Raw genomic sequence first — 27,570 nt, 5'->3', positions numbered from 1 at the left:
ATAGGCAACATTTACAAAATAGTATACCATCAATGCTGAAGCAATTTAAGGCCCATGCAAGTGCCAATCGTGTCATAGACTACCGATATTTTTGTTGATTTTTCATAATGCTGTTTCCTAGCAGAGAGCAAGTAATGATGTTTAGCACGTCTGCAAACTCTCCCAGCAAACTCATTTTTGTGACTTAGGAAAAAGATTACAATTTGATTGACGTTTCGGATATCGCTTGTTTTTTAAAGCAAAACAATTATCATCAAGAGTCACTGAATTTTATTCCCTCACTTTCACTCTCTCTCTCTCCAAAGACAGATTTAGTTGAGGACACCTCAGCCAATGTTTGTTATTGTACGCTGTTTATACACACAACATGATTATACAGCATATCACATGCAGACAAATATATAAACATGAATATGCATAAAGGCATACGTAATATATAATTGTATATGTGATTTACATATACAATTATATATTATAATGTAATCATATGATATATGCATATATATATATATATATATATATATATATATGTATATTCCTGTAAGTGGTATTATAGCATACCTGGATAAGCCTGATGAGAACAATTTTCGGTAGAGTCTTGATTCCTCCCGTTGTTATCCTATGCTCTGAAGGCGTTAAATCCACGAGTTGATGAATTTACTATCACATTTCTATGTATCCTGGTATGGGTATTTAGCAGCAAGCTCGAAAGCACAGTCCCACAGCCCACGTTTTGTGTAAGGTGGCATTACAGTTGCTGACAGCTCCAGTGTATATGCGTACTCACGCCGTTGCGTCGGATCCGCCGTCTGGCTTTGGGTTTCGGGAGAGTGGGGGGCGAGAGGTACGTTTTATCATAGCCCGTCAATAAACACGGCGTCTTGGCTTACTTCTGCCGCAACCAATCGTTCTCCACGCTCCTGGGCTTCTCGCAGGCCGATATCAACAGCAATCGTTTTTCTGTCTCTACCCGAATCTTTCTCCCCCTCTCTCTCCCTCCCTTCCACTCTCTCTTTCTGTCACTCCTGCCTCTTTTCCTCATCTTCTCTGTCACATTCTCTCACCCTTCGACCCCACCCCACCCCTCCATCCCCCCCCCCCCCTAGTTGAATTCTTAGACGTCTGCGCCCGAACGTATGATGGATGGCGTTTGCCCCTTATCCTATCGCTCTCCCTTCCCCCATATTTCCAGGTCTCTGCATCTTTAATACCATTCTTCAATTTCTTCCGATAGGCTCAAAATTCATAACCTGTCTCTTTCTGATCCCTGGAAACATTATAATATGATGAAATGTTATTATTGAGGTTATATCCTAATTCTATATCCTCAACAAATACTCAACAATGGTTCTTGCTTTCTCTTTCTCATCCCCTCAGATGACATTTTCTTCACTATTTGTGTTCATTTGTCACAACGGAATGATAACGTTATTTTCAAATATCTTGTGATTATGCATGTTTTTCTTTAACTTGACTGTCATAATATTGTCCAAGGATTAAGAAAAAAAATGGCAGAGCAATGATTGAAGATTGTGCTCGTATAAGGTGACTGAAATGATTGCTGCGATAGAAAAACAGTTTATTTGCCGACACAGAACACAAAGAAGCTATATTAAACACACACACACACACACACACACACACACACACACACACACACACACACACACACACACATACACACACAACAACAACAACAACAAAATGACACAAAGTCTGTAGCATTCCACACAAAGTAGCAATCATTGTTGTTCACAGCCTGGAAACCATTGAGAATCATAACTTGTTATATAAATGTCAGTGAAAGCAAAAAAAAAAAAAAAAGGGAAAATTACGACAAACTTTCATATTTGAATTCCCTTAAGTAATACAAGTCATAGTAGCCACTCAGAGTTTCACATCAATAACAAAGTGCACTGATGATTATGTGCATTACAACACCAATGATGAGACTAATTGTCATTCAAGTCACAACACTTATGGGGGAAAAAAGCTACGTGTTAGTAAGAATGACTGAAATAGAAACGCCAGATAAGGGCTACTGTATATTCCATCACGAAGGCTTTCATATCGATAGGTTAAAATGTCTTCAAATCATACTGAAGAAATTTTACACACACGCATACAAGCAGTATTACACACACGGACACACACACGTACACTTTTTTTTTTTCAAATCATGTTTATTCACTTCCAATAAAATACATGTAATACAAAACACATCAATTCTCTTTGTTATTACTTTACAAACATAAGGAAATAATGTTTTTAAAGATAATTGTACATTTTCATGTTTCAATACGACAAATAAAATGGTAATAATACAGCAATGACTGAAGAAATGGAAGTATGCGCATTCAGAATCCATGATAACATGTAGGATAACAAAAATATGTTGTGGATATTTCGAAAACTTGTGTGTATATTTGTTTTTGTTTTTTCAGTTCAATAGATTGGACAATTCATTTCTTTTTCAACTGAATATCACGTACGTGACAACTGAGTGCTCCCGGGTATAGTGTCAATTTGGCAACAGATAGTATCAAATCACATTTCATGCAGTTCTTGTCGTCATTCTAAGAAGATGATAATTGTCCAGCGAAAAAGTTGCGTAATATAAAAAGCAAATTCTGAAAGTATGTTGATCATCATGTAAATTGTAGCTGTTAATTAGTTTTACTCCTGTAAACTTCTTTTCACATCATTTCTAGGAAATATTCATGGATCGACATTATGCTCGGGTTTTTTTAACCAACAAAAGCGTTTATATATAAAAGACCGTGACCGATGGAGAAAGAAACTGGACAACTTTCTAAATATTGTTTACAAAAACATCCCTTTCCTTGGGGGAAACCTCAAGATAGTGGGCACTGTCGTCAGCTCAGAGTGTTTCATAACCTATATATTTATTCCGTAATTGTTATAGTACATATCAAAACAAAGACTTTATTCTACGGCATACAATCATATCGGAACGCGGACGTATCACGCCAGAAATCAATGTTAGTAGTCGTATGGACTTAATAGTATTAACAAATGAATTCTATTAATTAATTTCAGACTTCTAGTTTCTTGTGACTTTTCCAGTTCCTTCGTACGTTAAGATTTAAATTCGTGACAAACACATGACAATATTTATTTTTTACAATGCACTAGTAGGTCAACTTAACTCATCCATTTCTGATTTGTTCTATATCTCTTTTCATTTTTGAAATCTTTTTATCTATCCTTTAAAGGATGGAAGGAAGGAAGGAAAGAAGGAAGGAAGGAAGGGAGGGAGGAAGGGAAGAAGAATTTGGGGAAGCAAGTTGGACAGCTTGGTCAAGGATAGAGCACTCAATACTGGTGATTTATACTTTCAGCCAAACCACGCGTCTCTGAAGATGGCCCTCCGCTAATATTCTTTCTTTGTTGATGTTGTTGAAAGTGCATGCTCCGCTTGTATGTTGCGTGCGTCAGCCATGAGGGTAATGACTTTCAATCGATGAAATATTCCTGGCAAATATTAACCGAGACCTCTTCAGTCTAGATATTGATATTCTGTCTGATTTGAAAAGAAAAATCAACAAGTGTGCAAAAAAAAAAACCCAGGATAACATTTGCAGCATAATTCAAAAGGAGCTTCTGATCGTTTGTGATCAGTCCTGTTACGGAAGTATAAAGCCACCCCCCCCCCCCCCTCGAATTTTGCTTTGAGCTTTGCAGTGGTATTCCTTGAAACACTGCTCCACTAGCTTGGTCAATTTAAGCCAGTTCACAGTTACAATCTGAACATAATGCAGATAAAGGTCAAATTATTACAGACCTTCTTTTGGAACTGAAAACGACTTGCAGGCCTAACTGAGGTATTTGAAAAACTGGGAGGTCTTCATGACAACTATTGTTATAGATACGGATTTGATTTCTTTATGAACGAGATGTATCCCGAAATGTAGCACCTATAGAACAGGTGAATGCATGTGTATTCTTTTCAACAACAACAACAAAAAAAGGTCATTCAATTATACTCTCAGAAAAAAAAATCGAGTGAAAATGTTCACTCTTGAAGGAGTGAATAACAGAAAAGAGTGAATTAAGAGTGAATTTTGAATGAAAATGTTCATTTTCACTCGTTTTAGAATGACCTCAGGGATCACTCCAGAATCTTAGAGAGATCCCTCTGGTCACTCCAAAATGAGTGAAAATGAACATTTTCACTCAAAATTCACTCCAATTTCACTCTAAATTCACTCTTTTTTTGTACCCACTCCTTCAAGAGTGAATATTTTCACTCGATCTTTTTTTTTAAGATAGTACAGCATTTTGTGTAAGTTGACAACTTTCTGTTTGGCTGTTTTAACTGCTCTTCTAATAGACCGTTTCTGTTATGTGTTAGACAATTCATGCGGTGTTTATTTTCCAATATAGCCTAATAACCATTACTATGTTATCCTATTCCCTCCAATTACGTTTCTTAGGCAGGAATCACCTAGCATACATCAGTTCTTGCTTGGAAGATTACGTATATATGGCAAGCCTCTGGCAGGCCTTGAGGTAATCTTTCGCGAACAAAGCATGACTATGCATACAATTTGAATACTAGTTCAGTAATGGTCTATATCATAGTAAAAGATTAATGTTTTGAAAAGTCTAAGGCTCAGAGATTCAATTCAATTCAATTCAATTCATACATTTATTCAGTAATAAAAATCGTTTGAATATAAGATGTTTACAAAATGTAGCAGGTACAGTTCTGAGAAAGCCAGAGGCTTGTTAAAAAAGAATGTACTCTTGAAAACAAATCATACACATACATCAATTGCAATTTAAACATTGAAATACCAAATGATAAAGGTTACCAACAATATAGAACGAGCACAGAGAGAATAAAAAATATTAAAACAAAATTAGAATTGACAAAAGTTACCGAAAACATCAAGGGAGCATGGAGAGTATAAAACATACTAAGACAGAGGACAAAACAAATAGCAACACATGAAGCAAAGCAAACAAAACGAGGTATAGAACGAGACTACACATATGTGTTAATAGTACGAGAAAGCATTACCGATTGTAGCACATGTAAAATACATGATAATAAAAAAACGTAATTCAAATTTCATATTTTGACTAAAGTGAGGAGAAGGCAAGAACATATCGAAGCTTTTTCTTGAAATTGTGCATGCTTTTTAAGATTTTCCGGAATTCTGGAGTTCCAAATATTAGATCCGTTAAACCTTATCGACTGTTTTTGGGCACGAGTTGTTCGGAAACAAAATGGATAAATATCAGGTTGATGCCATTTGTTTTTTTAGTGAATTTCATTACAACATTTGAAATAATCCATAAAAACAGATGGAATTTTGTTATGAATGAACTTATGCATAAAAGTTCCAGTCTCATACAAAACCAAATCAGACAGAGATAAGATGCCGAGGCGTCGAAATAAGGAATAAAGATCGCATGTTGCAAATCATTGAACTGTGAACTATAGCTTTAATGCTTGTGGATTTCGTTCAGTATGGGTCTCTATAGAATATTATTCCTTTTCCTTCTAAACTATAATGTAACGTGACTTATGTAGATACTAAATGATACTGGCTTATATTCGTAGGCTATTACATGAGGACCTCTTTACGAGAAAGTACTATGAGGTTATATCATATTTTGGATTTAAAAATGAATCCCCTATTATAGTGACTGGTTAAAAGACCTTTACATGATCATTATGCGTCTTTATCAAACTATTTTAGAATATTTGTCTGTTTGAAACTCCTAGTATCATACTATTTAGAAGATGACGTCACTTTTTATGACGACATTCTATAGATAGCACTCTCTAAAAAAAAACCGACTGAAAATTTTCACTCTTGAAGAAATGAAATTCAGAAAAGAGTGAATTTAGAGTGAAATCCTCGTAAATTTGGAGTGAAAGTGTTTTTTTTTTTTCACTTATTTTGGAGTGACCTCAGGGATCACTCGAAAATCTTGGAGTGATCCCTAAGGTCACTCCAAAATTAGTGAAAATAAACATTTTCACTCAAAAAGTCACTCCAATTTCACTCTAAACTCCCTCTTTTTCTGTTATTCACTTCTTCAAGAGTTCACGTTTTTAGAGAGAGAGAGAGAGAGTGAGAGGGGGGGGGGGAGAGCACAGTGATTTTGTTTTTGATCCCAATTGGACACTTACTGTCTTCATGTTTCAACATACTAAACACATTCATTTCCTGACAGGAAAAAAAAAAAACAGTGTGCAAAAAACTTGAAAAAATAAGCATCAGTACAATGTATTTTGTTTTAGTAGATCGTGATATCGCTTCTTACTATTCAAATCTTCTTCGATTCCATTATAAATTTCTCTTTCATCTTTTCATTTTTTCTTTCTTTGAATTATAACAAATCTGTAAATACAACAAAACAGTGATTTTATCGTCAAAAACATGTTTCATTCATAAACACATGTTTGTTTGTTTTTTATACTTTTTTTTTCCACGATTGCGTGTGACTCGCGCGAAACAAATCGTTGCGCGCGCGTAAATTTGTGCTGCGTGTGTCGATCTTGCATGCTGTGCAAGTGTGTAGCAGTACATTGTGTGTGCTCCGTACCCGCGCCACACCGTGCGTTGATTAGATACGACGTCGCGCGCGATGTACATACAGAACGTACTGTATCATCTTCGTTCAGGGATTCGGGTATTTTGTTGTTCCAGTAGACTGTTTTCTGCTGAAAAACATGGCTGAAAAACGTCCACAAGCACACATCGAGGAAGACAGTAGTCCTCACAAGAGGACATGTATCGAACGAGGGGGCGATGAAGACATAGAGCAACGTCATGATGAAGAGGAGTCGCCGCCCGACGTGCCGAAAACGGGTGAGTAAAATACAGTGTGAGAGGGTATGATCGTGCTGCATGTGCGTACACTCGGTCAGTTAGGTGAGTTGTTTGTCTATAGACGTTTACTATAGTGTTGGTATTGCGTCCCCGACGGCACCGGTTGAGGAAGGAACGATTTACGAGATTGTCGCGGCACAGCAGGCGACCGCCACCTCGTACCTCTGCTTGTACAGCTACGGCCAGCACAATGGTAGAAGTGGACAATTTCTCATTCTAACATAGCCCGACCAGACGCTGTTACGCTATGCGACGTACCATGTACAGCGACTGGGCTGTGTATAGTTAATTCTAACATAACAGTTTATACTCATGATCTATGTCATGACTGTGTGGTGTGATGTGGTGCAGTTTTTCATGTTGGATCAAAGCTGCCAAAGCATTTACATTAAAGGACAAGTCCACCTTCATATACATAAGGATTGAGAGAATGCAGCAATATTAGTAGAATACATCAGTAGAATACATACTTCACTTCATAAGACTCAAGATGACAGATCAGACAGACAGACCACAAGCAAGAAGATCAGTGAAAGTTTGAGGAAAATTGGACAATCCGTTCAAAAGTTACGAATATTTTAAGTATCTGCGCAGTCACTGCTGGAAGAGAAGACTACTACAGTGTATGATGTCACATGCGTACAACTATATAAGGAAAATAAAAAGAGAATTTCACAAAACTTTACTTTTTGGATAAAGTGCACACTTCTTTGACTTGCTACTGACGTATGTTAAGGGTAATATCATTCCCCCTGCCTTCTGAAAGAGAGAAGTCGAGTGTTCTTTTGTTATGCGAGAAAAATGGAAATATGTTGAATTTTCTCTATTCTTTCTTTATGTCGTTGTACTCATATGACATCACAAGCTATAGTAGTCTTTTCATCCAGCCGTGACTGAGCAGAAACTTCAAAAATTTATAACTCTTTAACGGATTGTCCGATTTTGCTCAAACTCTCACTGATGTGTTCTACTAATATTGCTGCATTCACTCAACCCACATGTCTATGAAGGTGAACTTGTCCTTTAATAGATTGTAATTGTATTTTGTACCTTGCTAACAGTTACTTTTCCTTTTAACGTTAGGGCCTAGAGAGATTCTAGGCCCTTTGGCCCTTTCAGACCGATTTTCATCAAATAAGCTATGTCTAGATTTTCTATGCTCTTTCATGACATACTTGTAAGTGGTCTCTAATTATCTCTCAAAAAGTCAAAATCTGAATCCCCCTGAAGGCCCCATCTTAACCAAAACTATACCATCCCTTTAAGCAGAGCAAGTTTGTCTGTATCGCATGCTTGTGCCATTTTTTGATTAAAACTTTACATACAATTGTAAAGTATTATTTACAATGTGCAACACGGCTGAACATGTGGTAGATTTCTAGATCTAAATCTAATGCAAGGTGAGGAAATAACTGTCTTACTCAACTGGAAGACTGTGTCTAATCAAACATGTAGTTCTCATTCAAATTTCAACTCTTATCTAACAAAAAGCAAAATACAGATACAAAAATAGTGAATATTGAAGCCCAAGTGTGACTTTTCACCACTGCTTTAAAAACAAACAAACATACAAAATGTCTGTTACAAACGAATGAAAGCGTTACGCATGGAATAGAATTTTGACATTTGAGTGAATGATAAGGCCTAAAACATCTAGAAAACATCTGGTGAAAGAGTCTAGTATTAAAGCCAAAACATAAACATTAAGCAGGCAAATAGACGTACCGACAGCTGACCAAGGATACTCATTACAATATTCTTTTTGAAAAAAAAAAATGATAAAAGGAAAAGAAATTTATAGATAAGTGTTTGGCGTAAATATTCTAAAGAGAATGGAAAACGCCACAAAACACAAAACAACAACAACAACAACAACAACATAGTTCTCGTATGCCTGCAAATCTGTCGATAATTGCTCCAAAATGTACATGCATGCATGGGAAATGTGTAAAACAACTCTTTAATAACACAATTTCAGTCGTGTAACGACAAAAATGCGAATATTAGCCAAAATTGTTCACCAGAAGTCCACAGTCTCAGAGCTTACCTGATCGTGGTTGCTATGTCATTTTTCATAAACGATTATCAGTATTAAATCGACATATTGGGCCACAGCAGTATCAGTTGATCTTCCGTGCTAGAGTCAATCGCATGGAGATTACAATTGCAAGTGCAAGATTGATCATCGTGTAATAGATTCTACCTCCCCACAATGCTGAAGGGGATGGCCCTTCAGGAATAAAAGTTGTGTGCTATGAAATTATTCAACACTTTTGATCTCAAAATACTCCAAATAGCTCATCATCCTGACAAATCATGTCAGCCAGGTAAATTTGTTGGTAGACCCTTTGGATGTATTGCAAGCAAGATAATGGTGGGAAATACATTGTAATTTTTGAGCCCTTCAGAGAGCTATGTTTTAGCTTCAACAGTAGTATTGTACATGCTTCTTTCACTAGACTCTATGTATCTTCACAGATTGAGATGGTAAAAATGACATACACTAGGTGTTAGGACCATTGTAGAATATTTCCTGATTCATTGATAGAAGAGAGAGAGAGAGAAATAACAACAACTATGGATTCACAAAGTTAAATGGTACTCTTGATTAAACTCCTTGGCAGCATTTTTACGAGAGTTCTTTTTGTCAAGTTTCAGAATATTAGCTGTTCGTCAAAATGCCAAATTTTGCATACAATGTGTAGATTTTAAGGGTCCTGTTTACCTTTGGGAGTAGTGATTTAAAAAATGCTCAAGATATCACATTTGATGCATGTGTAGGTCAGTTCTATCACAAAACATCCTACCGTATAACATTTTTGCAATAAAGCCTATTTCATACAAATATAAGGAGATATCACTGTTTTTCTAAAAAAAAACCATAACTGTAGACGGTTTAGTCTGGAAACATTTTTATTATAACTGTTGTTAGCTTTTTGTATATTGAACAATACTTAACATAGATTATGCTGATTCAAATTTTTACATTGGTTGTTTCTATCCCTAACTCAGCAATAGAACTGTTTTGAAGCACCAATGCTGGGTTTTTATTTCATCTGCAAATGGTAAATTATGCCTTTAAAAGAAAGTGCTTCTTGCTTTTACAGGTGCCCAGCCTGCGGAGGACCAGGTCTTTGTAGGGCCAGCGAGCTGTGGTTCAACAGCATCCTCCAGCGGGAGCTCAGACTCCAGCAGTAGCGATGCCCAGGGAGACGGAGACTCCACCAGTGGAGACAGCCTACCAGAGAGCCTGGACATGGGACTGGGTGATATCCAACCAGAGCTGCTCTCAGGTACAAAGTTATACTAGCAGCCAGTGTCAGAGTGATGAGAAAGAGAGCAAGAGGTGTTTGTTTGTTTGTTTGCACCCACAACATTCTGCTATGTGTCAAAGTTTATTTATAGTATAGTAATATGGCAGTTAGATACTGCAAAATCAGAAACATTGGTGGCATGATGAAGCTTTCACCAATTGGAGCCAATGGCCCTGTTCATGGCATTAACATTTTGTGAATTGCCACTGGCATTCAATTCTTTGTGTACCAAAACTTTGGCTTGCATTTTACTTACGCAAATCTTGGCTCCTCACGAAATTCTGAAAGTTTCATGCACCCGAAAATGTCTGGTTTTACAGTATAGGAGATGTACATTTGTATATGCCAGAAAGTGGTAGATTTTGTGCTACGTAGAATTACTGAGTTAACATGCAAGCCCAGTATCATGAGAGCTTTGCAAGAAATGCTCATTGCTTGCAGTTTACCATGGCATTAGCTACTCGATGCTAATCAGCTGAGATCCTTTTTGTCATTTCTTTTTTAAATAGCCGGAATAAATTTCTGTAAGAAAATGTTCCCTTTCATTCTGTGACTGATACGTCAATGAACGGAATACCATAATCCTTTGCTGCTAATGGATAGGCTAACTGACAGACAAAGACCTGTGTATTCAATTGTAAGAAACAGTACTGCCCAGAAATAAAAACGGGATGCCCCTGTGTCAAATGTTGTACAGTTAGTACTATGGATACCTTAATCATTTACAGTGCATATTCCCCTATCTCCTCCCCATGCCATGGCATTCACAGGGCCGATGGGATGGCTCCAGCAGCAGATGCTGAATGGTGTGGACCCTCGCCGAATCTTGATGCGCATCATCCCATCCAACATGATCATCCCGGAGGACACGAGCGTCTTTGAGATGTGGTCGGCCATCGCCGAGTACCTCCGCTCCTTTGAGGAGCCCCCTCCCAGACCGAAGCTGGAGCAGTACAACACATTCCAGGATGCCATTCAGCTCCTCCAAAGCTGCAAGAACATACTCCTTCTGACAGGGGCAGGGGTAAGAAAGAGACAGGTCATGCTGTAATTCTCAATTGTGTAAAACTTCAGGAAGATAAAGTATACCTTAGGACTTTAAAACGTTGCATGAAACAGTCACTTCCACTATTAGCTGGATCCATGTAAATGGTTAAAAATGATACCCATTCTGGATAATACAACAGTATTCCGGTAATAGTCTGGAATGGACTCCGTAACTGATAGCACCCCATATGCTTGCAAACAGACAGTGGACAAGAAATGTGTCAGAGGCATAGCTTTTTAACTCTGTAAATTAGTGCCATCTGACAGTATTATCAGAATTAGGAGTACTCTCATATTTTTTCCACCACCCAAATTTTCCCTTGTATTTCCCTTTTGTTTTTATGAGTAAATCATGGTGAAGGAGTCCATAAACTTTAAAGAAATTACTACTTCAACATGGTGTAGAATGAAATATTAGTACATAGCCAACATAGTGTAGAACAAGTTCCAATAATTGTTCAAACAAGTAGGAGCAACAGTGGGTGATTTCAAGTTCGGTGCTAGTGCTAGTGCTAGTGCTATCTCAGCACTAGCACCGGCGATAAAACCGAACTTGAAATCACGTCGGTGTTGGGAGTTGACCTCAAAATTATGACGTATTTCCGGTTGCTGGTGCTGGGCTCGGTGTTGAATGTCGTCTGCTGAACCGAGCTCCGACGATTGTGTTAGCGATTTACGTGCTTTTTCGCCATTGACTAACACTAGCCCCTAGGGATTAACATTTTCGTCATTTCAAGTTCGGTGCTGGTGTTAGCGTTACCGTGCGAGACTCATATTCACGTCCATAATAGATGCACGTTTTACGTGCAAAGTCTATGCTAATGCAGTGGTCGTCCACGTAACGTACACGAACACTCTCGACATGGCTTCATAAATCTGAGCCTGGGAGCAAAATTAAGATAGTTGTATTTTGGGGAGTGGATGAAATTTGTGGCATTTAGATATTTCTTCCCCAGTATGTCCCTAAAACTAAGCAATTTTCGCTACATCTTTTAATATTTGACTGTAATCACGCGCAATCACTTTTTTCGTCGCGCAATTCCCGCGGAGCTCGCGGTGCTGTGATTCCAACACCTAGTGCTGGTGATCGATAATTTTGATCGGTATCGCCTCGTTAATCTGACCGTCGGTGTTGGAGCTCGATTTAACGCTGTTATTCGGGGGCTAGCACTAGCACTAGCACTAGCACCGAACTTGAAATCACCCAATCTGTTAATATCTCTTAGTGTGTAGATCTATATCTAGATTAATTCTGTAGTGGAATCTCATTGGTAACTTTTTTGATGAAAACATTATTCATATTTCAAAAACTTGGGTCTAGCCTACTCACCACTCATGCTTTCTGGTTTTTCTTTCATAACTGGACTGCTGCAGTGCTAAATTGTAACGGTTCAAGTGCGTGCTGCTGTGATGCAGGAAAATCAACAACATGAACGACGCAAATCACAAAATGCAATTGGGTCAATGACCTCATTCAGGCAATGGGGAAATATTCAGTGGATAATTGACCCATAAAGTTACAGAATTCACAATCACTGGAAGATAAGACTGTCATGTATCCATCCACTTGTATTGAATGCCTGCAAATATTGCTTTGTTTTGCAGGTGTCTGTGTCCTGTGGCATTCCAGACTTCCGATCACGTGATGGAGTGTACGCTCGCCTGGCAGTGGACTTCCCCGACCTTCCTAATCCACAAGCAATGTTTGAAATCCACTACTTCCAAAAAGACCCGAGGCCATTCTTTAAGTTTGCCAAAGTATGTTGTGGGACAATGATCATGATAATGTGTGCAGATGCATGGTGTACTTGTTTTGTTTAGCCTTTGTGGTATAGGTCTAAAGCTCGCTACTATTTGTGCTGAAAAGTTAAGATATTTTGTAGCTTTCCTATTGTAGGACCAGTTTTGATAAATTTCTACCAATTTGTTTGTTTGATTATACTCTGTACACTAAACCCAATTTTGCACTGGGAGCTCCCTCATCATGAATGCCAGCACTTAAGGACTATATGCATACTGCTGTTAGTTTGACTTCTAGTTTGACTATTAGTTTGTTATGTAAATTATTTCATATCAGTAAAAATGAGAAGTTGTGGGTACAGTTTTACGCAGCCAGCATACTAGATTGTCACTCCAAGTGGAATCGCTCTTGTTATCACCCACACAACATTGTTGTTTTTCTAAAGTGAGACCAAGTCACACCAGTGATGTCATTTTAGGACTTGTCAAATTGCGGAGGAAAGGACAGAGAAAGGGGAAAAAATATCTTCTTTCTTTGGCATTGCCTAAAGTTTCCATCTCAAGTTTCATTTAGCAAATGTCCAGTAATAAATGTGGACACTTTGAGAATGATATTCTGTAATCGTTATGACCCAAGCTTGAATACCAAGAGTCATGAGGCAAAGTTCACACACCAATGTCTTCTTCGATTTGACGTGGTTTCCTCAAATATTTTTTATTGCTTACCTGAAAATACTCTTCTGTGGTTCCATTGCTGCTTATAAACTCATTACCGGTATTTTATCTTATTTGTTTTTCTGCAGGAGCTCTTTCCAGGTCAGTTCAAGCCCTCTACAAGTCATCAATTCATCTCTCAGCTGGAGCGGCACCAAAAGTTGCTGAGGAACTACACCCAGAACATTGATACTCTGGAACAGGCAGCAGGCATTACTAGAGTGGTGCAGTGTCATGGTGAGTATCTGCTTGGCAGCAAAAGGAATAGAAAAGTCCCTCCAGTCCAATTTTTCAAAAAATTTATTTATTTTTTATGTATTTATTTATTTAATTAATTTATTTTTATTTTTATTTTTATTTTTATTTTTTATTTATTTATTTATTTATTATTATTATTATTATTATTATTATTTTTTTTTTTTTTGGGGGGGGATGTACTTATGTAAATGCTGTAATCAAAGGTAATGTAAGTTACCCCTACGCTCAAAAGGATTTTGTATAAAATCATTACAGTGAATTAGAGCTGACACAGAAGTCAGTATATGAGAACATACAAGCATTGAAATATATCATAGTTGTTGCCAGCAGATTATCTGTTAAGTCCCGAGGGCATCTAGGAATAGAATGCAAACAATCTAGTCTTCGCCATATGGCTACCCTTTTCCTCTTGTATGACTTGATTGTTTTGTACACCTTTCTTGACGTACACAGTTTCCTCATCTGTTCAAGATATGTTGCATAAGTTATGTTCATGTCTTTTTGGTGATGCCTGTTTCATTTACATTTTGAATTCGTCTGGCGCAACTTTTGAGACCAAATTTGCAACATCCACACGTACCGGTACGAAGCCACGCCCATTTTGGTAACTGCATGTCACACCCAAATGGGAACAATTTTGTGATTTTGTCTACATTTCCTATGCAAAAACAGTGCTCTGTCATAAAATTCATAAAAACCTGATTATTTGAACTCTTTATCAGTTGGATTGATTTTATGCTAATTATGGTAGAAAAGTGGTCAGTGATAATTTCCAATGAAAAAAGTAAAAAACAAAGAAATGCATAAGAAATTCCCAAAACAATAAATTACATAAAAATTGAAATGACTTTGGGGAGTTTTTATGATGTGCAATTGTTGAATACTTATTATGTTAAAACATTGATACGAACCAATCAGTAGACTCTCAGTGCTTTTGATTAGGCCAAAATAAGATCTCTGGTTTGATTTGCATCTTTGCCCAAATGAGCACCATGCCCCACTTCATCAGGAAACCCGCAACCCCACAAAAATGTGAAAATCTTTTTCTGTAAAACCAGAGATGCTCTTAGTAAAAACAGTGTACATTACTGAGTGCATTTTCAAGTTATTGTATATCCAAGGCTGTTCCCCCACCCCTCCTTACGATCAGATTAAGGGCCAGTTTTTATGCCTCCGCCACGAAGTGGCGCCGGAGGCATTATGTTTTCGGGTTGTCCGTCCGTCCGTAATGAATTTTGTGGACAGCGTAACTAAAAAACCTTGTGAGGTATCCTAATGGAACTTGGCATGTATGTGTATTAGGGGGTGAAGTTGTGCCTATCAACTTTTGGGTGCACATGCTCAAGGTAAAAGGTCAAGGTCAAATACGTAAAATTTCACTGTTTCCACCATATCTATGCAATGCCTGAAGATATTTTCTTGAAACTTAGTGTATACACATGTATTACCCAATTAAGATTCTTTGGTGAAAGTTTGGGGTCATAAGGTCAAGGGTCAAAGGTCAAAACGTCAAGTAAAAATATTAAAGCTTCACTTTTTTCTCCGTAACTTGGAAATTGTTCAAGGTATCTTCATGGAACATAGTATATATACATGTACTGACTGGCAGTGATTATCTAGAGACAAGGGTTCATTGGGGTCAAAGGTTAGGGGTCAAAGGTCAAGGGCAACACTTCAACATTTTACTATTTCCCTCATATTTGTGCAATGCCAGCAGGATTATTTTTTTCTTTACACTTGGTGTATGCATACACCTCATAGAGATTCTCTGGAAACTTTCTTTTTTTTGTCTTTTATTTTTTGCCTCAAAGGTCAAAATTTCAAAGATAAGAGAAAGTGCTGAACTAACTTTTTCCTCCATATCTCGGAAGTGGCTCAAGTTATCTTGAAACTTTCTACATATTTATGCATGTTCTGCCTGACAGTGATTATCCTATGAATTTTAGGGTCAAAGGCCAGATGAAAATGGTAACAATGTACTTTTCAATACAGAAATTGCACTTTTTCTCAATACCTTGAGAATTACTCAATGCATAAACTTAACAATTTAAAGTCCTTAAACCCCCAAATACATGCTCTCCTATTCATCCAATTGAACCTAGGTCAAGGAAGGTGAACATTCAACACATTTGTGACAAACTTGTCATTTTGATATTTTGCCAATTTTGTGAAAATGTAATAACACATTGGCCACATGTACTATAGACCTACTAGGAGAATCATGCATTATGGTGGAGGCATACCAGTCGCCTTAGCGACATTTCTGGTCACATTTTGATCTTGTTTCTGAAAAAGCATTGCCAAATTTATGTACAAACTTGGCAGGTATTCATGCCAGCATAATAAAATATTCAAGCGGACACATTCAGATGGACACCATACCATCCTGGAGCTCCTTTAAAGCTCTCCAAGTTTGCTCTGTTCTTCTAGGGTAGACGTCTGCAAGAATGTGTGGAAGGTGAACTTGCAACACTCAGGTCATCATGACCACCCCCCCCCCCCATAATGAACATAGGGTGCGTTCGAGCGCTCTCCTAAAGGGAACTGTACCGTACCGTACCCGCGCCAGAGGAGCGCTCGAATGATCCTAAAGTGTACCGTACCATACTGTACCGAGCCAAAAGTGCCCCACTTCCCGATGTGCTCCAAAAGTTGGTTGTAAAGCATGCGCGTATCATGCGCCTGGCCTACGTCACAATGCAAAGACATCATTCTCTTTGTTCGGGACAGCTGTAAGTAGTTCAAGCGCCGGGTGAATGACATTCTTGCTACAAACAAGCGTGACCTTTTCTAAAAATAACTCGTGAGGTACGCTTTCTCCACAGAGCGCTCGAACGCTCCAAAACTGGCACAGTTTGGTACGGTAGGCTTTGGTTCAGTTCGCTTTGGTTCGCTTTAGAGCGCTCGAACGCACCCTTTGTCTCATAATTAACTGAGACCAAATCTCAATGTTAGCCTGTGTACCTGTTCAAAAAAGGATTGTATGGGTAGTTCCATGCTACTGGCATTTCTGTGAGACTATAAGTGAAGAATATTTTGACACCAAAAGTTTCATAGGCAGCAGTATTCGCATGTGCTTCTCATTTTTATTCCCTTGTTAAAATCTCTTCTTTAGGTTCTTTTGCAACGGCCACCTGTACGCGATGTGGCCATAAGGTGGATTCAGAAGTTATCAGGGAAGACGTCTTCAATCAGGTAAGCCTAAAAGACATTCAGAGGAAGGAACAAGAAAAGTAATGATATGTCTTTCCCTGCAAAGTCTAATCAGTACTGTATACGGCAAGTCTGAATCAGTACTGTATACGGCAAGTCTGAATTTTCGTAAATTGGGAATTTCTGACAATTTCGCGAGTTGTTAAATTTGCGATGGTTGAATTCTGTACTGAACGGAGAAGTGTGCACATGTATGTCACATTCACATCGGGATCAGAGTCAATATTTTCGTGTGTCTTTAATTTCGCAAAAAAATAAAAACCTCGTGAAATATTTGGCGTATTCAGTACTTTATGTATTTTGCACAGATCTCAAAATTTGGTTGTGTTTGAAATGCAAAACTCTTTCACTTTGTGCTCACTGTTTTATTTTTTCTTTTCTTTTCTTTTCAACACTGAAGAGTGTGCATTTTCTATGGTTCTATGGTTTCTCCTGATGAAACCTAGACCACTACCACTCAGGTAAAATTATGTGTAAAGGCACCATCAATATTGACAGTGAATGTGTTTGTGAAGATGCAAAAAGTGATACCACAACACATAAGATCTTGCATGATGTGATACAAATGAGTTCCATTCCATGGCTTCCTTGTTTTTAGGTCACAACGAGGCCACAAGTGTATCTATATATTAGAGCATTTGGAAATGTTGTGATCACATCACATTCTCGTGATCATTTAACCTTTCTCTTTCTCTGCGTGCAATATACTTCATGGCATATTTCTCTCATACGACTCATGATTCAGGACAAACTTTGCATTCGTATTATGTATGCACAGATAAGGGAACATTTAGAATGATCCTAGATTACCTTTTTAGACAGTGTTACTCTGCTTCACCAGTTCCTCTCTGCAGCTAAAATGTGAATCCGCCAAAATGCTATGAATTAATATGTTGTCGTGCAATGTCTACGTGTTCCTCTGCTGATAAGTATTTAGCAGGTAGAATATACATGTATGGATAGGTGGATAGATAGATGCATAGTTGTGTATATACATGGCATAGTAAAACAGCATGTATTATATTCACATGCAAGGAAATGACTGGTTGAATTATGCATTTAAGTATTGTGTGCACTAAATAAAGAGAAATGGAAAACATTTACATGCGGTACTATATATGGGACATATTTTACAGTGTTTCTATTTTTGTGAATGAAGTACAAGGTCTTGTTAACCCAGGGACAATATGCAGTGTATATGTTGCATCACTTGCATTGAAATAAGTTTATATTGCGAATGTACAAGACATATTCACTTTGGATGAATTTACATTAACCCATGGAAATCCACCATTAAATAAGTTTATATTGTGAATGTGCAAGACATATTCACTTTGGATGAATTCACATCAACCCTTGTAAATCCACCATTTCCCTTGACATGACAGGTGGTGCCGATCTGCCCCCTCTGTGGTCCTGACACAGAAGAGATGGCAATCCTCAAGCCCGACATCGTCTTCTTCGGCGAGGGTCTCCCCAAGGATTTCTACGAAAAGCTTGACGATGACAAGGATGAGGCAGACCTACTCATCGTCATTGGCTCCTCGCTGAAAGTCAAACCTGTTGCCACCATCCCAAGTGAGTCCAGATTGATGTGATTACTATTTATGCAGCGTTAGAGGGTGGGCACATCTTGGAGTAATGTTTGTCTCAGCGCAGCAGAAACAATCATGTGTGACTCTTGCTTCTTTGTATACAGCTGCGGCTGCTAGGTCTACTCAGACACCCTCCTATCTCGAGTTTTGTTTATAGCTAGAAAGTAATACCAAACTTGGCGTGAATCCTGATTCCTTGATACATTGATTTTCCTTTGCATTGCTTTTTAGCTCACCTGAGCCAAAGGCTCAAGTGAGCTATTGCGATCGCCCTTCGTCCGGCGTCCGTCGTGCGTCGTGCGTCGTGCGTCGTGCGTCGTCCGTCGTCCGTCGTCCGTCGTCCGTCGTCCGTCGTGCGTCGTGCGTAAACTTTTTACATTTTCATCTTCTTCTTGAAAACCCCAAGACCGATTTTCATCAAACTTGGCAGGTAGCATCCCTAGGGGGTTAGGAACTCAATTTGTTAAAATGGGCACCATGCCCCACCCAGGGGGCCCCCAGGGGGGCCCAAACCCCCCAAAATTAAGGAATCTGTAAAAATCTTCTTCTCTAGAACCAGAAGTGATAGAGCTAAGTTAATACTATGAGTTAGTACATTGATGACTGTAGTTTCAAGTTTGTTCATGGCAGAATCAGGGGTGCCCCCCTTGGGACCCAGGGGAGGGGGGTGGGGAAGGGTTCTAATGGGGCCTAAATTGTACATTTTCATCTTCTTCTTGAGAACCCCATGACCCATTTTCACCAAACTTGGCAGGTAGCATCCCTAGGGGGTTAGGAACTCAATTTGTTAAAATGGGCACCATGCCCCACCTAGGGGGCCCCCAGGGGGCCCAAACCCCCCAAAATTAAGGAATCCGCAAAAATCTTCTTCTCTAGAACCAGAAGTGATAGAGCTAAGTTAATACTATGAGTTAGTACATTGATGACTGTAGTTTCAAGTTTGTTCATGGCAGAATCAGGGGTGCCCCCCTTGGGACCCAGGGGAGGGGGTGAGGAGGGGTCCTAATGGGGCCTAAATTGTACATTTTTATCTTCTTCTTGAAAACCCCATGACCCATTTTCACCAAACTTGGCAGGTAGCATCCCTAGGGGGTTAGGATCTCAATTTGTTAAAATGGGCACCATGCCCAACCCAGGGGGCCCCCAGGGGTCCCAAACCCCCCAAATGAAGGAATCTTTATAAATCTCTAGAATCAGAAGTTATAGAGCTGAGATAATATCATGAGTGAGTACATTAATGACTGTAGTTTCAAGTTTGTTCATAGGAGATCCAGGGGTGCCCCTCTTGGGTGGGGGGGGGGGGGGGGGGGGTGGTTGGAAGGGTCCAAATGGGGGCCTGAATTGTACATTTTCATCTTCTTCCTGAAAACCTCATGATGGATTTTTGTCAAACTTGGCAGGTAGCATCCCTAGGGGGTCAGGATCTCAATTTATCAAAATGGGCACCATGCCCCACCCAGAGGGCCCCAGGGGGCCCCAATCCCCCCAAATTAAGGAATCTTAAAAAAATTGGGCCCTTATTGTACATTTTCATCTTCTACTTCGGTAGAATGCCTGGTCAAATTTTAATTTAGATTAGTGACTGCGTGAAAGGTGAACTTGCGATACTCAGGTGAGCGCTAGACCCGCGGGTCTCTTGTTTTCTTTGTGAAGGTTCTTTGTTATCTTTGCTAAAATTTTAAATGTAAAGCTTTTTTTAAATGAATTTAAAGTTGGAGATACACTATTGATGTAATTATAATTCCTGTTGCAAGTACTCCATGTGATACAGTTCGAATGAAGCAGTAGTCTGCTATCTGATATATTATAATATCTTTGTTGGAGGAATAATGGACTGGGTTGATAAATTTCAGTATGTAACTTTGTAAAATTTCTCAAGTTTTTGCTTAAGGAGGGTGTACTCTAAGAAAAATATATGCGGTGAAAAAAAAAAAAGAGGAAAAAAATAAAGATGGATTGGGGAAAAGTATTGGAGCAACAGAACAGTTAAATTGTAGTTAGAATGGGAAAGATATGTCTTATGAAAATTACCAGAACATCAAAGAGTCATAGTCATGTAAGCGATTTTTAATGGCATATATGCATACTTCTCATTTGTTTCATGAAGGTAATGTCACTAATTTGATTGTGTGTATGAATATATGTGACCCGCTACAACAAAAGGATCCTAAAGTCGCTGATGGCTGAGCTGAGAAAATCAAGTTTGAACTTTGAAGTAACATCATCAAAATTGGTCACAACAATTGGATTTCTGTTTTTGGCATAATTTTGTAGGCTAATGTTTTATCTACCATCTACCGAAATTTCAAAGCTAAATGATCAAAGGAAAGACAAGAAATCAGCCTTTTTCTGGGCCATGATTTTCATATTTCCTACGTAATAGAAATGTGTTCGAAGATTTGGATTTAGCGCCGCAGCTAGACTCTGCCCCTAGCAATGGGGGAATGATCTTATTGGTCAGTGCGTGGCATCCTGATCGCTGATTGGTCGTGCGTAGACCGCTGGCGCTAAGCTTGAATGAACATCGCGGAGGTCGCTACGATCATACCTTCTATTGTCAAGCTGTGAAAACTGTCTCCCCTCCCCTTGATCATGATAGCATCGGAAGGAAAATTTTGAAGGCGTTTTTCTCAAAACTCTGATTTCCTCAACCACTTGACATGCGCTAATAAAATCATCAATATCTCCGCAACGGAGTACTTTTATGAGTTGTTTTATATATGAAATTAAAGTAGAAGAGTGAGGGAAAAATGTCTTGTCATTTTCAGAAAATTGTCCTTGCCCGACTTTCGGATCCTTTTGTTGTAGCGGGTCACATATGTACAATGTGTTTAGGGTTTTGTTGTGCGTAACTTAGCATGCTCATCGTGGGTAATGTCGTGGCATGCATGGCGAGAGATGACTTATGAAATACATACACTTCCTGTAGATGTATGTGTCCGCTTTTCTCACTGTGTCTTTCATCACAGTGGCAGCCATGAAGGCCACAGATTGAACCCACAGAAAAATTCTAGTTTTACTCTTGTGCAGCTTCATTTTTGTTGACGTCAGATATGTAGGTGTATTTTAAATGCAAGTCCAGAGTATTATCACGTTTCCAGCTGAAGTACGCAAACCTTGACTGTATCCTGTGGACGTAAATGCTGGGCGTGGATATCTTGTGAAGCTCAAATCAGACAGTTTAAGTCGTAAATGTATGCAGATTTTTTCAAACTGAATAGTTTAATGTGCAAGACTTCCGACAGAAGATGTTGAGGCAGTTCCACACCATGGTAAAGTTGGCTCTAACAACTTCAGTACATGTGATATCAAACAAATGGAATGGCTGTCCATGTGTTTCCATCACAATTAGCTATTAAAGAAATTAGAAAGTTATAGCATCATAGAGATGCACATGTTTTCATAAAGCATAGATATTAGTAGCAATCCTTTGTGCAAAATGGATGATGTGATGTTGCTTGTGGCATTGCTGGTCTCCCATTGACCCACACACTAATATTCACTAGACTTCTGTTTGTGACATGAAATTGAAAGGAAACAAAAAACTACAACAACCAAAAACTTCACCCTTTGCACCAAGTGTCTATTGTGTTGAAATAACCAAGCAATGGTGAATTCTTGGCAGGAAAAACTTGTTACTAAATGCTAGTAGGCAACTAAGAACAATTTTGATGGCATATTTGTGCTAAAGCCGATGAAGGGGTTGTGAGTACCGGTAGTTGACATTTTCAGCTAGCCAATTTGGTACATAGAACTTAAGAGTATTTTATAGAATGTTAGGTTCTAGAACTTTCAAATTTTATTTCCTATTTTGATGTAGCATGTACTTTTTAGCTTATTGTTCACTTTTAGCACTTATATTTCTTTTTAATGTAACTAGTACATAGAAGTGTATGCATGATGTTAGATTGCTTTTTAACAAATGATTCTTAGTTTAGGAAGTTTAGTTAAATAGACTAAATTTATTTAATTCATATTAAACATCCACCCCCCCCCCCCCCAAATTGTATGATATCATGGAAGCATTGCATAGCTAGTGTGCACAGTTGACTGAAAATTGGTTTGTTGTAATTTCATTCCATTCCCTGCCACAGGTCTCCTGCCCAAGAACGTTCCCCAGATCCTCATCAACCGCGAGCCCTTGCCCCATATGACCTTTGACATCGAGCTCCTTGGGGATTGTGATGTCATCATCAACGAACTCCTCCACTGCCTGGGCAAGGGATGGGACCATGTCTGCCACTCTGAACAGAGACTGAAGGAGACTCAGGATGTGCCAGACATGCCCAGCAAGGCAGGCAGGCAGGAGGAAGAGGCACCGCCCCAAAAAGGTGACAGACTAAGTCCTCCGCAAGACCAAACCAGTCTTCCCTCATCAGCAGAGACTGAGCATTCTGACAATTGTGAGCGTGAAGACGCAAGTTCCAGCACAGATTGTGGGAGAGTGCCCGAAGTAGAGAAATTGCCAAAAGGTGAAGTCGAATCATCTCTTACTGAACACAGGAATATCCCAGCAACATCAACTGAGCGTAAAAACTCTCACAGTGGTGAGGCACAGACTGTATGCACGGAAAGCAGCTCAGAACATTTTGAAGATACGCCACCTGAAGAAGATGCACAGTGTAAAGATAGTACACAACCTGGAGGAGTTACACAGCCTGAAGAAGAAACACAGTGCAAGGAAGGTACACAATCTGAAGGAGATACACAGACTAAGGAAGAAACACAGTGTAAGGAAGATACACATTCTAAGGAAGATACACATTCTGAAGGAGATACACAGCCTAAGGACAAAACACAGTGTAAAGAAGATACACATCTTGAAGAATATGCCCACCCATCTCTTTCTGACCACAGAACTAGCCCAACTCAGTCAGCAGATTCTGAACTCTCTCACCACAATGTATCAGAGATAGCGAGTGTGGAAATGGCTGAGGAACACAAAGGAGAGGTGCAATCTGTGAAAGATGACCAGGTGTCCCCAGAGCATGGGTCAGGGCCATCAGCATCAACATCTGAGGGGCCCAAGAGGGAAAGCATTGCGACGTACCTGGAAGGTAAGGCACTAGGATATGAGTGGGTCAGCCAAAAGTTTTTTCTTAGATATGCAAAACAATAACAGCTGGTAGACAATTTGCATGCACACTGTGTAATAACATTTTCCATTTCTAGCTGTGGTCACCTTAGGCGAAACTATGCATAGTTTACTACCGGATAACTTCCAAAAGATTGAGCACATGGCCATACTCCAGATAAAACTATGCATAGTTTCAGTGATACCAAACTACCTGTAGTTTCAAGCTCTACAGGAAAAGAATGAAAAAAAAAAATGCAAATTTTGCATAAACGTCATGATTGGATCTATCATGACGTCACAAACTTCTCAAAGTTTCAGCTGCATGCCATCACATTGTTTCTCAAGTGCAGGAAGTTTTCGTGGGAAGTTTTGCTGGTAACTTTTCAAAAAGTTTGTGGTCACACTGCCCAAATTACATACGCAAAACAAAATACATGGAAGTGAACCTATGCTGAGTTTCGCGTCGTGTGACCTCACCCGAGGAGTCATCAAATTTTAGGTCATTAATACTGACAATCATTGTTAAAATTTATATCCTAGCAAGGTTAGTCCCAGGAAACATGTGGAAAACTTGCACTGACCATGAAAGAAATGATGATTAGGGGTTATTCCTTTGTCAAGAAGTATCTTTTTTTTTTCAGAAGGAATTTCGTGAATAGCATGATATAGAAGTAGTTATTTTTATATGACTTCTTTGTTCTGTTCTAGAGAATGTGCAGTGTGTAATGCACATGCAAATTCATCTTGTCATGTCAAACATTTGTCACAATTTCTTTGATTATGAGTTGATTTGATGTATTTTTAAGTAAAAAAGGGTACAAAGAGATCTCTGTATTTGAAGGACATTAAAGGGACTGTACAGTACTGGTTGAGGTGGGGATTCATGTTTTGAAAATTCCTGAATGAGATACATATAATGAGAAACCTCGTATGAAATATGAAAGAGCATTTAAGTTTAAGAAGGATGCAATGTTTATTTGATGAAAATTGGTTTTCAAATGGGTGAGATATCCGAAAAAGTAATAATAATAAAAGGCGACAGGCCACGCCTTTTATTAGGATCTCTTTGTTTCACCTTGTTTTTGAATATCTCAGCCATTTCAAAACCGATTTTCATCAAATAAACTTTTGATACCCCTTAGAACTGCATGCTCTTTGACATCTCATAGGGTGGTTTCTGAATATCTCGCTAAACGTTCAAAGCTAAATCCTCACCTCGACCAGAACTGTACACACCCTTTAATATTTCAGAGGGGTGTTTTTTTTTTTTTAAATACTTGGACACAGGTGTCTGTGTTCGCATGTGTGTTATATCAAGAGCAGCTCGTCCTCAGTGGGTTAAATGTAATGATAGAACTGTCATCTTTGATGTCCTTACAAGTGGGACCATAATCTGTTGTTATTGATTTGTATTTATGGCAGGAGCACTATTAAAAATGCTTCCATGTATATCATTCTTGTAAAAGCTTCCACTTTTGTTTTTGCAGCATCATCTTACCTGTTCATCCCACCCTGCCGATATGTCTTCCATGGGGCTGAGGTGTACATGCCAAGTGACAATAGCGATGTCGGAGATGATGACCTGCACAATGCGGTGGAGAGCGACTTACAGAAGGATTTATTTGACGATGACCTTCGCGATGCATGCAGCAATGTCTTTCACTCGGACAGCGAAAGTGAACCGCTTCACAGCGACGAAAATAATCTCTCCAACAGCTCGGGCAATGACCTCCACATGAGGGAGAATGGCTTTTACATCAGTGAGAAGAGCGTTCAGAGCAACGGCGAAAGTGTCTTTCAGGGCCCACTCGAAAATGGCTCCCCACCCAACTCGCCTGATAGATCCACGCCATCTCGTGTGACTGAAAACAACAGCTACAGTGATACCTTATTTCACGAGGAGAGTGCATGAGAGACACTCTATGTGTTTTTATCATGTACTTTCCCTCTCTTGTGTTCATGAGAACACTTTTGTGACTCTTGCAAACATGACTCATGCATCTACCTACAGGGCAGAGATTTTCTGCAGCGACTTCTTACCAAGTAGTAAAGAGCTATGTACTGTACAAAGAGGTTCTTTCAGCCATACGTCAAATAAGTTTTTAGTACAATCGTAGTTAGAGAAGTGTCAAGTCACAAATTGTACAAACTGATTTTTAAACTAGTATTTATAGAGATGTTTTATTGCAGAGTCTTTCTTTGCGGTTTGCCGTCTCTGCAGATTCTTACAGATATTTACAGCCAGTTATAGCTCTGTGAGCAGTGTGATTTATCTAGAGATTTGAAGAGGATGAAAAGGGCCCAAGGGAGGTGTGTAGAAGGGACAGCAAACTGTATTCATTCCACTGGACATTCAGTAATATGGCTTGACATTATGATGGGTTACGTTCATGCGAGATGCTACAAATTGTCATTAAGGACAGAGCCTAAAGTTGTAATGGTCAGCAGAATTTCCTTGATGTGTTGTTCAAAGGTACATGTATACCCCTGCATGGCGATATGGTAGATTGTGTGTAGATTGCTGTACGGCATGTGTCGTTTTGAAAAGGACTGCCAACATTCGTACCGAACTGCCACCGATGATGTACACTAAACCACCTTCAATCTGCTAACTACAAACATTCTCAAAAATCCCCAAGACTCTGATGCACCAGTTCCTCAAAGGCATGTGTTGAGTACACACCAGGAGTGCTAATGATCAAACTTGTAGAGCCCCTACGTACAAGTATACAAAGAATGACAGAGAGCTCTTTTCATCCGGACACTTTCAAGCCATGACACAGATTCTAACATGGCTCCATGCAGGAAATTTTCCCTGGCGAAAGCAAGAATGTTTGCAAAATTCAGCAAGTATGACGTCATAATCATTCAGCGCCATTGAAAGTGGTTATGTACAACCTTACTATTAAACCCTGACTATCTGTAAACACACTGGTTGCTAACCATACTCCTATCCAGTTCCAGCCCACTGCCCGAAGCCTTACACAAGGATATCTTGTTTGGAATCAGCGCTGACCTGGTTCCAACAAACAAGTATAACAAACAACTGTAACAGTGTCAATTCAGTTCCCTATGTCTTGTGATATGTTTTTGTTTATGTGGTTATTTTTTTCAATGTGTGCTCCCTTGAAGCTGTATGTTTTCAAGTTGTGTCATTGAACAGATTTCTAGATTATCACCTTTCGCCCATAGAAAGTGGTATCATGTGTGAAGCGTTTAAATCTGTATCAGGGTTTTGCCTTTTTCCATGGCACATATGAATGTGCTCAGAGTACTTTAGCTTAGATGGATTGGCATCAAAGTTCTCTCATTTCCAGTGATATTCCATGTTCTGTGACAAAGCGTGAAGAGGTCAAACTATTGCTTAAGTAGTTTACATCTCAACAGTCATTTGCGTAGTAGGCAGTTATTTTCAAATGTAGGTGACATGCGTAACTGTGATGAGCATTACTTACGGTATCTTCACAAATACTGCATCAAGTTGAGTTTTATCAGATAGATGGGTATTCTGGAAACCGATGCTTGTAGCACTACTTGTATCATGATATGGAGGAGGTATTTCTTGGATACTGTAGTAATTATCTGCTCCAGTGTGTAAAATCTTCCTTTTTCATTCTGGTCATGCAGACTTGCATAAATGTTCAATTTCACGATTATCTGCTCCAGAATGTAAAATCTTCCTTTTTCATTCAGGCAATGCATGCTTGCATTCAAGTGTTCAATTTCTCGTTTTCAACTTG

The 27,570-nt window shown here is 39.0% G+C and overlaps 1 protein-coding gene across 1 annotated transcript; it reads left to right on the top strand.

The window, feature by feature from the left end:
- The first annotated feature begins 6,655 nt into the window (after window positions 1-6,655).
- LOC139725715 (uncharacterized) lies at window positions 6,656-26,135 on the top strand. The gene is made up of 9 exons (XM_071636797.1): window positions 6,656-6,851; window positions 9,980-10,165; window positions 10,957-11,210; window positions 12,839-12,991; window positions 13,777-13,924; window positions 17,061-17,140; window positions 18,547-18,736; window positions 22,848-23,810; window positions 25,318-26,135. The coding sequence occupies exons 1-9, from the start codon at window positions 6,713-6,715 to the stop codon at window positions 25,740-25,742; spliced, it is 2,538 nt and encodes an 845-aa protein (XP_071492898.1). The 5' UTR covers window positions 6,656-6,712; the 3' UTR covers window positions 25,743-26,135.
- Window positions 26,136-27,570: the final 1,435 nt, after the last annotated feature.

Source organism: Diadema antillarum, unplaced genomic scaffold (genome assembly GCF_040938485.1).
Source record: "Diadema antillarum isolate AM-2024a unplaced genomic scaffold, OU_Dant_1.0 seq00000057_RagTag, whole genome shotgun sequence".
Lineage (NCBI taxonomy): Eukaryota > Metazoa > Echinodermata > Echinoidea > Diadematoida > Diadematidae > Diadema > Diadema antillarum.
The sequence above is the reverse complement of the archived record's forward strand: the minus strand, read 5'-3'. Positions and strand labels throughout refer to the sequence as shown.